Source organism: Staurois parvus, unplaced genomic scaffold (genome assembly GCF_062004578.1).
Source record: "Staurois parvus isolate SC_StPar_1 unplaced genomic scaffold, SC_StPar_1.0 ptg000261l, whole genome shotgun sequence".
In the NCBI taxonomy this organism is placed as follows: domain Eukaryota; kingdom Metazoa; phylum Chordata; class Amphibia; order Anura; family Ranidae; genus Staurois; species Staurois parvus.
In genome coordinates, this window is record NW_028318057.1 from 1241733 (window position 1) to 1256218 (window position 14486).

The following is a 14486-nucleotide window of genomic DNA, read 5'->3' on the forward strand; positions in this document are numbered from 1 at the left end:
GGGTGGGGCGGCGCTGCTCCCCGGAAGAAGACTCACACAAGACAGCCGACAGGTGACTGATGGGGACCAGGTGCATGAGCTCACTCACTGGTTGCTACACTCCAGGTCAGCGCAGCGCTTGGTGTCAGAGAAGGCCTGCTCCTGGGCTGAGCCGGGTGACAGGTGAGCGATCCGCAGCAGAGAGAGGGACCGGCTGGCTTCAGCTATGACAGTTGCTGGGTGGCAGTGGTGGGTATATGGAGGGGAAGGGGTATGAGCACAGAGAGGCAGACACAGCAGGAGACAGCACAGCTAGGAGGATATTGGGAGACAAGGAGGGAAGGATGGGATCTGCTCCATGGAGTCTGGGGAGATCACACTCGGAGGACTACAAGTACCAGCTGTACTGATGCTGTCTGCTCTGGCGTCACCGATCTCTAATTGTACCACACACATATTACATCTACTGATGTTATATATTGTTATAGTGTGCAGATCTATACAGCCTGGGGGACTACAAATACCAGCTGCACTGGGGATCCTATCTGATCGGCCTAGTCTCTCTCTCTCTCTCTTTACTTCTCTCTTTATCTTTGTCCCTCCCTCTTTAACTTTCTCTCTCTCTTGATCTCTCTTTCTCTCCCTCTCTCTTTATCTCTCTATCTTTCTCTCCCTCTTTATCTTTTGTTCTCTCCCTCTCTTGATCTCTCTCTCTCGATCTCTCTCTCTGTTGATCATTTTCTCTTTCTCTCTCTCTTGATCTCTCTCTATATCTTCCCCCCCTCTTTCTCTCTCTCTTTATATCTTTCTCTTTATATCTCTCATTCTCCCTCTTTATATTTCCCTCTATTTCTGTCTCTCTCCTTTTCTCTTTATCTTTCTTTCCCTCTTTATCTTTCTCCCAATCTCTTTCTCTCCCTCTCTCTTTCTATCTCTTTATCCCCCCCCCTCTTTATCCCTCTCCCTCTTTATCCCTCTCCCTCTTTATCCCTCTCCCTCTATCTTTCTATCTCTCTCTCGATATCTTTCTCTCCCTTTCTCTTTATCTCTAACTTTCTCTCTCCCTTGATCTCACTCTCTCCCTCTTTATCTCTCTTTCTATCTCTCTCTCCCCCTCTATGTCTCTCTCTTTATATATTTCTCTCTCTCTCTCTCTCTTTATATCTTTCGCTCCCTCCCTCTTTATCTCTCCTTTTCCCCCTCTCTCTTGATCTCTTTTTCTCTCCCTCCCTCTTTATCTCCCCCCCCTCTCTCTCCATCTTTCTCTCCCTCTTTATCTTTCTCCCTCCCAATCTCTTTCTCTCCCTCCCTCTTTCTCTCTTTATATCTCTTTCTGTCCCATTATTTCTCTTTCTCTTCCCCCCCCCCTCTCTCGCTCGCTCTAATCTCTCTCTCTCCCTTTATCTTTCTCTCTTTCTGTCTCTCGCTCTTTATCTGTTTCTCTCTCTTTATCTCCCTCTCTTTATGTCCCTCCCTCTCACCCTCTCTCTCTCCCTTTATCTTTCTCTCTTTGTCGCTCGCGCTTTATCTCTCTCTCTTTCTATTTCTCCCTTTTTATACCTCTCTTATCTCTTTATTTCTCTCTTGATATTTCTCTCATTCCCTCTTTATCTTTGTCTCTTTATCTTTCTCTCCCTCTTTATCTATCTTTCGCTCTTGGCATACCTGTGCCATACCTTCAGAGTACTGTGCTGTGGCCCAGGACTCAGGCACGCATGTGAGGAAGTGATGTCATCGCTGCTCGACCAGTCAGGTGGTCTGCGCTCTCAACCCGGAAGGAAGACTGGGTGAAGATGGAAGCCTCTGCAGCGGTGACAGGGCTTCGTTTTAAGGTAAGTCCTACAGAATGTGCTAGTATGGGATGCATACTAGCACATTATGACATTACCGTGCATGGGATTTTTTTTCCCTGCGGTTTACTACCCCTTTAAAGGATAAGTTCACCTTTTGAAAAAAAATAATAAATGCCTAAAAAAATGTGCATTTATTATTTGTTTGTGCTTGCCCATACAGGATGTACAAGCTAGCAGATATACTGACAGGAAGAATCAATGAACTACTATGGTAAGTGTTGGATGCATGAAGCCTTTAGAACCACTTTAAAGTACACCTGACGGCTAAACTGTTTTTAGTTTCTTCCAATGAGGATACTAGCTCTGGTGACAATCAGGGATTCCCTCACTTTGGAGAGTTTTCTTCTCACTTCCTGTTTTGGCTTTGGAACAGGAAGTGAAGGGAAATCTCCCCAATGAGACACTTATATAAAAAAAAAAAAACCTGATGGGTTATAACCCTCCCTTACTCTATCCCAGTGTTTTTCAACCTTTTTCCAGTTGGGTTGCCCATGAAAAGTATTTTCAGCCTTAAGGCACCCCAGTCTACGGCTTGGTCCACATTAATGTGCATTGTGGAATGTGTGCAAAATCATGTGTGTTCCTGACACACAGACAAACACTCTGCTCTTTAGCATGTCTGCTAAATTCCTAATGTTACCCCCATGCAGTAGCAAACGTGGTGCCTTTTCAGCGTGATTTAAAAAAAAAAAGGGTGAGGGAATTCTTTTCCTGTGTTTCTGCTTGGTATCCCATTAAAATGAATGTGCTGCCCTATAAGCAGCCGCACAGATGTCATCCAAGGGCTTGTTCACATGTGAGGTTTGAGAGTGGTAAAACGTTGCTCTTCAGCTGCGTTTTACCATCTTCAAGTGTTCCCCCTTTTGAAGAAGCAGCATCTGGGGGTGTACACATGCTGTGGCTGTGACTGGAAGTATACCCCCTGGTGAATGTGGTTGTGCTGCAACCACCCCACAACTGTGTGAATTGCTTGGTTATGCTGCATTTAGGGGTTAAAGGCAATGAGGAGGTAACATATTGCCTCTTTGCCTGCCTGTCAGATGTTTCTGAAAAGCGATCTGAGCATGGATCGCTTTTCAGAGGAGTGTCAGTCCTTGCTGGCACTATATACAAGCTCGAAAGAAAAAAGTAATCCTGAGTAATGTACATACATGAGCATACAAACACGCATATTTGTACACACACACTTAAAAATCAGGAGTAATGTTCTTCTAAGTGCTGGGTATTGCACTGTAGGGGGAGGCAGAGAGCAGAGCACAAACTCGCAAGACAGCTCTCCCTTGCTTTCACTTTCCTACATGTAATTGGTCTGACCAAGCTCTCCCAGTGCCGATTTACAGTTCGGCTGGGGATCAGGGAGCTCGGTCTCGTGTGACAGCCGCGGACCTATGGCGATTTCTGTCGGCACCCCAAGGTGCCATGGCATCCGGGTCAAAAAACTGCCATTCTGGCCTTCAGGCTCGGATGGCTAACTGAATCATGTGCCCAGTGGTATGATGGGCGTCCTAATGGATGTCCCTCATGGGAAGGAGTCTGAATCAAGTGCCAACCATGTAAGGTGGGGGTTGGTAGTACATTCCTAGTGTTCCTCCTGGTTTGAACAGTGCGGCCTTGTCTGGCCAGGGGTTAGAGAGGTAGAAGTCCCGCAGTATTAGGTGCTCCCTGGGTGTGCTGGTCAAGGGGTGGACTTTGTATCATTGTGGGTTTGGGACCCCACTGTGAGAATGAGCACTTGGCCACAACACCTCTTGATTTTTTTTCTGTTCATGGACTCATGGGCTAGGCCTTTTGGCTTAGACATGGGTACTTTTGTTACCAGGCCTCAGGACCTCGTCATTGTGCACACATTGGCACGTACAGTATTTATTTTATATTTATACACTCTCCACGTGTGTTTCACTGCATTCTACATATGTGTCCTTTTTTCCCTTTACCCATGGATGGTAGGGTGTGGGTCTTCAGGCTTACCCTGAAGGCTTGGGGGAGGTTTTAAGGCCATCATGTTCCTTCCTTTCCTGCCCCCCACGCAGTACGTGCTGGATGGCTTCAGCTGATCACGAGAAGCATATTTCATTGGGACGTTTGTTTAGGTAGACCTGAATATACCTTGCCCCCATCAGCAGTCTTGTGCCCCAGGGGCCAGGAAGGGGTCCATAGACACACTGTAGAGCCATTTTTGTATGTATAGTCACATGCACTTTTTTGGTTCAATTTGGTGTTTTGTTTTTGCGCACTGCAGGCTCAGAAAGAGGAAAAAAAATTAGAAACTTTAGATGTGTTGGCTGCATTAGTTTTCTTTTTTAGGGTTTTTACTTTTATGTTCACCTGGTGTTCCAGCCAGTAAGTCTGTTTTCCAACTTCCTTTAATAGAACAAGCCATCTAGCAAAAGTTTCAGAGGGTTGAGAGGTGATTGTAGCCGTATTAGTGCATTTGCGACAGGAACAATTGAGTACTGTCCGTGATACTTTTTTTATTTGCACTAACATACAATTCTGAGGACAAGCTTTCGGGGTATGTCCCCTTCTTCAGGTCTAAGCAGTACTGAAATCTTTGTTTCAGTACTGCTTAGACCTGAAGAAGGGGACATTCCTCGAAAGCTTGTACTCACGGACAGTACTCAATTGTTCCAGAGGGTTGAGACAAACCATTTAACACCAACGAGTGCTTACAATGATCAGCTTTTAGGCTCCATACACGCTAAAGTTGTTTTTGTTTTTTTTTGTGTTTTTTAGCTCCTAGAAGCTGTTATCAGCAATGTATTTCTGCTCCTAGAAGCTGAATAGTGTTCTCCTATGTGTCCATGAACACTACTTTTGGCTATTTGCATTTTTTGAGTTCCAGTGCCTAGGAGCAGAAGAAAAATTTGTTTTTGTAGAGTTTCTTTTGGAGCGTTTTTCCAGCACAAGAAAACGCTAAAAGCTCCTACCAGCTTTTTTCGAGCTTTCTTTTTTCCCCTCTACATGTACTGTAAAAATGCTGATAAAACGCTAATGCTCCTAAACGCTTCTGAATGCTACAAAAAAAATGCTATTACTAGCACTTTTTATCCAGCGTTTTTGAGCTTAAAAAAAACCCCAAAAACCGCTAGAGTGCAGGGAGCCTTATTTGTTTACGTAAAACCTTTATCACAAAAGAAAAAAAAAACAGTTTCTGTAACTGCCTAGAAAAGTGTTAGCTTGGACTTCAGCCTAGGCAAGGGGTAGTCAACATGGGGCTCTCTAGCTGTTGTGGAACTACATTTCCCATGAGGCATTGCAACATTACAAAACTGAAAGTTGCAGCTATGACTTGCAGAGGCATGATGGAACTTGTAGTCCTGCAACAGCTGGAGAGCCGCAGGTTGCCTACCCCTGCCCTAGGCCATCTAAATGTGTTAGTGCATCTACCACTACCCTCTCCAGACTTTGCTGCTGTACAAGGATGTCTCCATTGCATCTACATACAGTGGGGCAAAAAAGTATTTAGTCAGCCACCAATTGTGCAAGTTCTCCCACTTAAAAAGATGAGAGAGGCCTGTAATTGGCATCATAGGTAGACCTCAACTATGAGAGACAAAATGAGAAAAAAAAAATCCAGACAATCACATTGGCTGATTTGGAAAGAATTTATTTGCAAATTATGGTGGAAAATAAGTATTTGGTCACCTACAAACAAGCAAGATTTCTGGCTCTCACAGACCTGTACCTTCTTCTTTAAGAGGCTCCTCTGTCCTGCACTCATTACCTGTATCAATGGCACCTGTTTGAACTTGTTATCAGTATAAAAGACACCTGTCCACAACCTCAAACAGTCACACTCCAAACTCCACTATGGTGAAGACCAAAGAGCTGTCCAAGGACACCAGAAACAAAATTGTAGACCTGCACCAGGCTGGGAAGACTGAATCTGCAATAGGAAAGCAGCTTGGTGTGAACAAATCAACTGTGGGAGCCATAATTAGAAAATGGAAGACATACAAGACCACAGATAGTCTCCCTCGATCTGGGGCTCCACGCAAGATCTCACCCCGTGGGGTCAAAATGATCACAAGAATGGTGAGCAAAAATCCTAGGACCACATGGGGGAACCTAGTGAATGATCTGCAGAGAGCTGGGACCAACATAACAAAGGCTACCATCAATAACACACTACGTCGCCAGAGACTCAGATCCTGCAGTGCCAGACGTGTCCCCCTGCTTAAGCCAGTACATGTCCGGGCCCCTCTGAAGTTTGCTAGAGAGCATTTGGATGATCCAGAAGAGGATTGGGAGAATGTCATATGGTCAGATGAAACCAAAATAGAACTGTTTCCTCCAAACACAACGAGTTGTGTTTCTACCAGAGAGAATGCTGAGTTGCATCCAAAGAACACCATACCTACTGTGAAGCATGGGGGTGGCAACATCATGCTTTGGGGCTGTTTCTCCGCAAAGGGACCAGGATGACTGATCCATGTACAGGACAGAATGAATGGGGCCATGTATCGTGAGATTTTGAGTTGAAACCTTCCATCAGCAAGGGCATTGAAGATGAAACGTGGCTGGGTCTTTCAACATGACAATGATCCCAAACATACCACCAGGGCAACGAAGGAGTGGCTTCGTAAGAAGCATTTCAAGGTCTTGGAGTGGCCTAGCCAGTCTCCAGATCTCAACCCCATAGAAATCCTTTGGAGGGAGTTGAAGGTCCGTGTTGCCCAGCGACAGCCCCAAAACATCACTGCTCTAGAGGAGACCTGCATGGAGGAATGGGCCAACATACCAGCAACAGTGTGTGCCAACCTTGTGAAGACTTACAGGAAACGTTTGACCTCTGTCATTGCCAACAAAGGATATATAACAAAGTATTGAAATGAACTTTTGATATTGACCAAATGCTTATTTTCCACCATAATTTGCAAATAAATTCTTTCCAAATCAGCCAATGTGATTGTCTGGATTTTTTTTCTCATTTTGTCTCTCATAGTTGAGGTCTACCTTTGATGCCAATTACAGGCCTCTCTCATCTTTTTAAGTGGGAGAACTTGCACAATTGGTGGCTGACTAAATACTTTTTTGCCCCACTGTACATAGAGGATCACCAAGTGAAAATAAAGGACAAAGCTAATGCCGCCACCACATGTAAGGACTGGTAAGCTGCAATATATTACATATTTTTTGGAGGTTTAGATACACGTTAAGCTGTTAATAGTGATTTGGATCGGTTTCTGATGAACTGGCCAAAATTTGAGCCCCGCACGGCCACGCTTTTTTCAAATCTAACAGTACAGGGAGACTTCTCCCTGTACTGTCAGAGGTAGGAGCGCTGCTGTGGCTGTGGGAACATGTTACATGTGCCACCGTAAAAAAGGGTGGGACGTGTAACATGTTCCCAAAGATGAACTTATCCTTTAAATATGTAGTGCTCCAGACATGCAGTATTTAAGGAATGTAAATATATAATAGCCAATTTGGAGTAGTCCCTACCTTTTTGGATCAGTTTCTAAGCAGTAATACATAGAAAGCTAAATATGGAAAAACACAAAATCATTGGGGCTGATTTATGTAAAGTATAACTAAAGGCAAAAGTTTATTTTTCCTGTTTTGGATAGAGTAGAGGTGGATTAGACCCCTTGTTAGGTTTTTATTGTTGTCTGTGCCCCTATTAGGGAGATTCACCCTCTCTTTGTCCTGTTTTCCATTATTTTTGAGAGTAAAAGTAAAGAAAATCCCACATTTTGGGTTGTCCCCAGAAAAGTAATAGAAGGGAAATCCTCCAACGGGAACACTAGTTCTGAAAGTGAAGGGGAATCTTCCCAATGACTACGTTGCCTTTTTTATTGGTGGAAAAAGGGTGTTTATATATGTGTGTGATTATTATTATTTTTTTTTCTTTTATACTGTTTTCATTAAATATTTGACAATTCTAAAGATATTTTGTATTTTACCCTTTTTAACTTTGTTGTTTTTGATGTACAACGTGTGTCCTGTGAAAACAGCTTCCCTTCGACTGGTATTCCAGTCACCTTTTTTTCTTTTGTATTAATACATATGCTGCAGAGACCGCACTGACTTAGTTTAAACCGTTTTACCTCTTTATTAGCAATAAAAATTGACAGGGGTTCTAATTCTTCTCTGTTTCCCTTCCACTGGATATCACTTCATGAGATAAAATACTGCTTGGTTTCATGACTTGACATGTAGTAAGTAACTCATGCTTTATTTTAGTAGTGTTTTTTTATTTTTTTTTATTTTGGTGAATTGCAAAAAAAATATTTGAAAAAAGCTATTAAGTATTTTATCTCAGATTTGAAGAGTAAAATAACTGTTTGTGAATTGAGCCCTGTGTCCTTTAACCGCTTCCCGACCGCCCTATAGCAGAAATACTGCTACATGGCGGCACGGGTGCGCAAAATCATGTGTGTGTGTGTGTATATATATATATATATATACGTGATTTTTCATGTCCGGGTAGGGGGCACGTGCGAGTTGTGCCCACACCCTACCTGAGCCACCATTCGTGGCTGTCAATCACCGGGTCCCGGCCGGTGATTACTTGCTGGTGCCCCGTGATTTCTGAGGATCTCCGACAGAGAGGAGAATTTTTTTGTTTACGAATATTTCTCCTCCATGTCAGCTTAGGGACACTGCTCTGGATGGCTGATACCGCCCCCTAGTAAAATACTCCCAGCACACAGTTAACTCTTTGATCGACCCTCATGTTAACCCCTTCCTGCCCAGTATTATTAGTACAGAGTCAGTGCTTTTTCTTTTTTTGTTTGTTTTTTTTTTAGTAGCGCAAAAATAAAAAATGCACAGGTGATCAAATACCACCAAAAGAAAGCTCAATTCGTGAGGAAAAAAAAGGACTTACATTTCATTTGGGTTCAGCGTTGCATGACCGCACCATTGTCAGTTGAAGTAACGTAGGGCCGTAACGCAAAAATTGTGGCCTGGTCGGGGGGGGGATAAATCCTCAGGAGGGCAAGTGATTAATGAATGATGAAGAAAACCGTATTTTTGACATACCATAAAACCCTTTTTTTTAAATTTCTGTCCCACCATGTGTCCTATGATCACTTCTACTACTGCATAACCTGACAAGCGAACGGCTTTTTCTCAAATTTAGCAGAAATTCCGCATTCTCCTTATTCACTTTTTATATTCTTGTGATATGTGCAGTCAGGGTTTCTAAATTGTGCATTCGTCTTGGAATAACGCAGTTTTTAATGCTTATAAATGATATATATTTCAAGAAACATGCACTGTTTTGTTATTCCTCAGTGTGACTCAAGTTCCTTTAGCAGAAGGGAAGAGTGTTCAGCAGACCGTGGAACTTCTTACACGCAGACTGGAGCAGCTGGGAGCAGAGAAGCAAGGCACATTCTATGTGGACTGCGAGACATATCACACTGCAGGGGCCAATGTCGGAACGACAGGTACAGGAAGATGCTCAGTATTGATAATTGGTGCATTAGATTAATTTGCCTTGATTACAAATGTGGTTAATATATACTGTATGTGAAGCATATTATTTAGGACGCAGTATGCCTGTTTCCATTTCTTAGTGAACGCTGCTCCTCTACAAGTTGAAGCGAAATCCATATAATTTAAAGATGAACTTCAGGAATTCAGCCACTTTCTAAAATGTGTTGGAAAACAATGGGCTAAGTCCATTTAAGTGCATGCCACCTTCAGGACTTACCTCTTTAATAAAAAATTTCATTTTTTAGTGAGCCCCGGGAACATAGCTGTCGCTGTACTTCTGATACTGGATCTTCTGGTCTTAGCTCATGCAGCCACACTGCCCAACCCTCTCTGACTCTCCCCTTTTGCTAAATCACAGAGAGCTTTGTATTATGTGAACCTATTCACAAAATACAAAGCCTTCTGTAAATGGACAGCATAGGGGATGTGCTGGCAGAGAAAACAGCATTGCTTCTGTCAAAGCGCTGGGAGTATAGTAAAAACTGTGCTCAGTAAAAATGTCAGTTGTAAATAAACAAAATAAGTCCATGAGACTTTGTTGAACATAGCCTATAGTAACTCGCCACATTTTACGAAGTCGCTGAATTCCTGCAGTTTAGCTTTAATCACTATAAGTTTCAGCGGCAGGAGTTACATGTTCTCCCTGTGCCTACGTGGGATTCCTCCAGGTACTCTGGTTTCCTCCCACACCCCAAAGACATGCTGGTAGGTGAATTGGATCCTGTCTAAATTGGCCCTAGTATGTATATGTATGAATGTGAGTTAGGGACCTTAGATTGTATGCCCCTTGAGGGTTAGGGACTGATGTGAATGTACAATATATATGTAAAGCGCTGTGCAAAATTGACGGTGCTATATAAGTACCTGAAATAAAAAATAAAATAAATAACTAACAGGTTGTATATCAGTAAACATACACCAAATGAGGGTTTTTTTTTCTAAATATCAATAGCTGTTTCACCCAAAGTTGATATTATATTTTTAGTAGAGGCTGAATAGTTTGACTACCTAATTTCTTATATTTTAGAAAACCCAGGAGCTTCAGCTCAGAGATATCTGAACTGGTGCACATTTAGTTAGCTATTATAAAGTGCTTTCAACTCTGCCGGTCGGATTTTTTATTTATTTTATACTATAGAAAATGTAACTGGGTGTGCTGGCACACATAAAGTGGACAGGAATAGAGCCAGGAATCATGCCAAACAAATCTCGCTGTAAATATGTGTCAAGTGTGCAGCGCCAAAAAAAATAATTAATGCAATTATCAAGCATAAGCAGTAAGCATAAACATGATGTACCACTAATGTAATGTGTATATCAATATGCACAAAAAGTTAATCAAACAAAAAATGAAAACAAAAACAAACTGTGTCACAATCTTTTATATATGTGTCATATAAATGTTCAATATTTCATTAATCCGTGTGCATTTGTGTCTTATAGGCACTTGCCAAGTGGCAAGCTGCAAACATAAGCAGCAAACCATTTGTGTTAAGCTGTTATGGTCTCCTCCAGGGCTTAACTATTTTGCTTTGAATTTAAGAGCCAGCTAAAAAAGTTAGGAGCCATTTTAATTTTTTTAGTATAGCGTTGGTTGTCACCGCCCAGGGCAAGGCAACTTTTGGGCGACAAGCTTCATGCGATGAGATTTGCTACGTGACAATCATGACAAAACCGCATCACGTTTTAGGTGCCATTGAAATTGACACCTGAACCTGCGTTTTCTGATCACAGTGATCCTGGGGTGATCATAAAATGCACAGGTGTGAACGGAGCCGTCCTGGTTCACATATATGCAATTTTGGATGCATTTTCAAACTCACAGATTTGCATGACAGGCTAGATATTATGTTTTCCTGTTGAGGTGGTTCACACATATTCGATCCACACACATTGTGTTTTGAGTGCCATTATGAAAAGGGTCCTGTGTGAATTTATAGAGATGCGTTCCAGACTTGCAATAGACGTAGATAGAGTGGCATGTGGAGATAAGTGTTCTCATAAGATTGCTATCTCTTAGATTGTAAACTCTAACAAGCTGGGCCCTCTGATCCTTCCAGTATTCATTTGTATTGTAATTGTACTGTCTGCCCTTATGTTGTAAAGCGCTGTGTAAACTGTTGGCGCTGTAATAAATCCTGTATAATAATAATAATATTGACAGGTGTTTTTGCAAGTCAGTGGGAGGCGTTTTTGCATTGAAGTCTATGGGAGGTGTTTTTGTATTGAAGTTTATAGGAGGCGAATTTGCATTGAAGTCTATGGGAGGCAGTGTGGGAACCCAGGTGCCAAGACGCAATTGCTAGTCACCATGGCGATCTAGTGCCTGGGATTTGTTGAGCTCTGGTTTCCTCTTACATTCACATTCCAGCTCTGGTCCTCTTCTGGCAATCTCAAAGAGACCGGTACATGTTGACATTTTATATATATATATATATATATATATATATATATATATATATATATATATATATATATATATATATATATATATATATATATATATATATACATACACACACAATGTTTATTGGTTTTGCTTATGTTTGATAAGTGCATTAATTATAGTATTGGCGCTGTACACTTGACACATTTACTTTGAGGAGTTTTGTATATTAACCTTATTTGCTAGCTGCCAGCACTTTCTAGCACTGATTTTGTTCTGTATAAATCAAATCTCGCTGTTGGGGTATCCAAGAAGTATATGAGAAGCCTGCAGCTGACTCCATTTGTAACTAAAATATCTCTTTAGGTAGGCTGACCCGATCAAGTATAAATCAGCCAATCTCCACAAGAGGTTGCTGGAGGCTCCTTGAGCTATGGCTGTTTAACCTCCCATTTGATGGTGCCTGCCTAGTTCGAGCTCCAGTGCCACTCGGCAGAACCAGTTTTTATGACACCAATGATCTTTTCTGCTGTCTGTAAGAGTGGCATTTGACAAGGCTGTAAGGCTGTAAGGCTGCTTTTACACTGAGGAGTTTAAGTTTTTTGCGTTACAAGCCTGAAAAGCTCAAGAAAAATGCTTCCCTATGTATTTGAGTGTATATCTATGTATGTTTTCACACTGTGGCGGTGCGCTGTAAAAACTTGCAGCATCTTTGGGGCATGTTTGGTGAGTTAAAAAATAAAAAAACACCTCATTGAAATCAACAAAAAAACGCCTGAAAAGTGCCTCAAAAAATGCCTCTGAGAAGCATTTTTGGTCCATTTGTTATAGTCACGTATCCTTTAAAACGCTCAGTGTGGTAAAACGCCTATGCGTTTTTGTGGCGTATCAGTGTGAAATAGCCTTAGTGAGGCATTTTTACCACTGGCCACCAACACAAGAAGCATTTTTCTCACTGAATTGAATTTAGCAGGGGTTCCCCAAGACCTGAAAATGATCTGAAGTGTTCCTCTAGGGCAGTGATGGCGAACCTTTTTGAGCCCGAGTGCCCAAACTGCAACCCAAAACCAACTTATTTATTTCAAAGTGCCAACACTGCAATGAAACCTGAATATCGAGCTTTTGGTTTAGAAAAAACAACTCGTACAGTAGTGCAAACTAATTAACAGTACAGGGATGACCAGAGACTGCGGACACAGTACAGGGATGACCAGAGACTGCGGACACAGTACAGGGATGACCAGAGACTGCGGACACAGTACAGGGGATGACCAGAGACTGCGGACAGTACAGGAGATGACCAGAGACTGCGGACAGTACAGGAGATGACCAGAGACTGCGGACAGTACAGGAGATGACCAGAGACTGCGGACAGTACAGGAGATGACCAGAGACTGCGGACAGTACAGGAGATGACCAGAGACTGCGGACAGTACAGGAGATGACCAGAGACTGCGGACACAGTACAGGAGATGACCAGAGACTGCGGACACAGTACAGGAGATGACCAGAGACTGCGGACACAGTACAGGAGATGACCAGAGACTGCGGACACAGTACAGGAGATGACCAGAGACTGCGGACACAGTACAGGAGATGACCAGAGACTGCGGACACAGTACAGGAGATGACCAGAGACTGCGGACACAGTACAGGAGATGACCAGAGACTGCGGACACAGTACAGGAGATGACCAGAGACTGCGGACACAGTACAGGAGATGACCAGAGACTGCGGACACAGTACAGGAGATGACCAGAGACTGCGGACACAGTACAGGAGATGACCAGAGACTGCGGACACAGTACAGGAGATGACCAGAGACTGCGGACACAGTACAGGAGATGACCAGAGACTGCGGACACAGTACAGGAGATGACCAGAGACTGCGGACACAGTACAGGAGATGACCAGAGACTGCGGACACAGTACAGGAGATGACCAGAGACTGCGGACACAGTACAGGAGATGACCAGAGACTGCGGACACAGTACAGGAGATGACCAGAGACTGCGGACACAGTACAGGAGATGACCAGAGACTGCGGACACAGTACAGGAGATGACCAGAGACTGCGGACACAGTACAGGAGATGACCAGAGACTGCGGACACAGTACAGGAGATGACCAGAGACTGCGGACACAGTACAGGAGATGACCAGAGACTGCGGACACAGTACAGGAGATGACCAGAGACTGCGGACACAGTACAGGAGATGACCAGAGACTGCGGACACAGTACAGGAGATGACCAGAGACTGCGGACACAGTACAGGAGATGACCAGAGACTGCGGACACAGTACAGGAGATGACCAGAGACTGCGGACACAGTACAGGAGATGACCAGAGACTGCGGACACAGTACAGGAGATGACCAGAGACTGCGGACACAGTACAGGAGATGACCAGAGACTGCGGACACAGTACAGGAGATGACCAGAGACTGCGGACACAGTACAGGAGATGACCAGAGACTGCGGACACAGTACAGGAGATGACCAGAGACTGCGGACACAGTACAGGGATGACCAGAGACTGCGGACAGCACAGGGATGACCAGAGACTGCGGACAGTACAGAGATGACTGCTGACCTTTGGGGAGGGAGGGGGAGCGGGTACCTGAATTTGACAGGTACCCGCTCTTACTTCCGCAGAGTTTTTTTTTTATCTTACCTGTTCCTTTATCCAGCCGCGCGCTGTCTTCCCAGCTTCTGTAGTGTGGGCGCTCGTCGGACAGCCGGATGCCCAGTGCGCATGCGTGAGAAGCGCTGCGCTTTGTGATTGGTCCGGCGGCTTCTGGGATCTGTCATGTGTCCCAGGT

The 14486-nt window shown here is 43.6% G+C and overlaps 1 protein-coding gene across 3 annotated transcripts in view; it reads left to right on the forward strand.

Moving 5' to 3' along the window:
• Window positions 1–14486, forward strand: part of MED20 (mediator complex subunit 20) — a 31372-nt gene that overhangs the window by 497 nt on the left and 16389 nt on the right. Inside the window, exons 2-4 of one of the 3 annotated variants that reach the window (XM_089681155.1) lie at window positions 1662–1811; window positions 1993–2043; window positions 9075–9229. In XM_089681155.1, the coding sequence (XP_089537281.1) occupies window positions 1994–2043; window positions 9075–9229 (205 nt within the window). In that variant the 5' untranslated portion in view covers window positions 1662–1811; window position 1993. The remainder of the gene's footprint in view (window positions 1–1661; window positions 1812–1992; window positions 2044–9074; window positions 9230–14486) is intronic. The other 2 variants (XM_089681157.1, XM_089681156.1) reach the window with 2 other exon arrangements.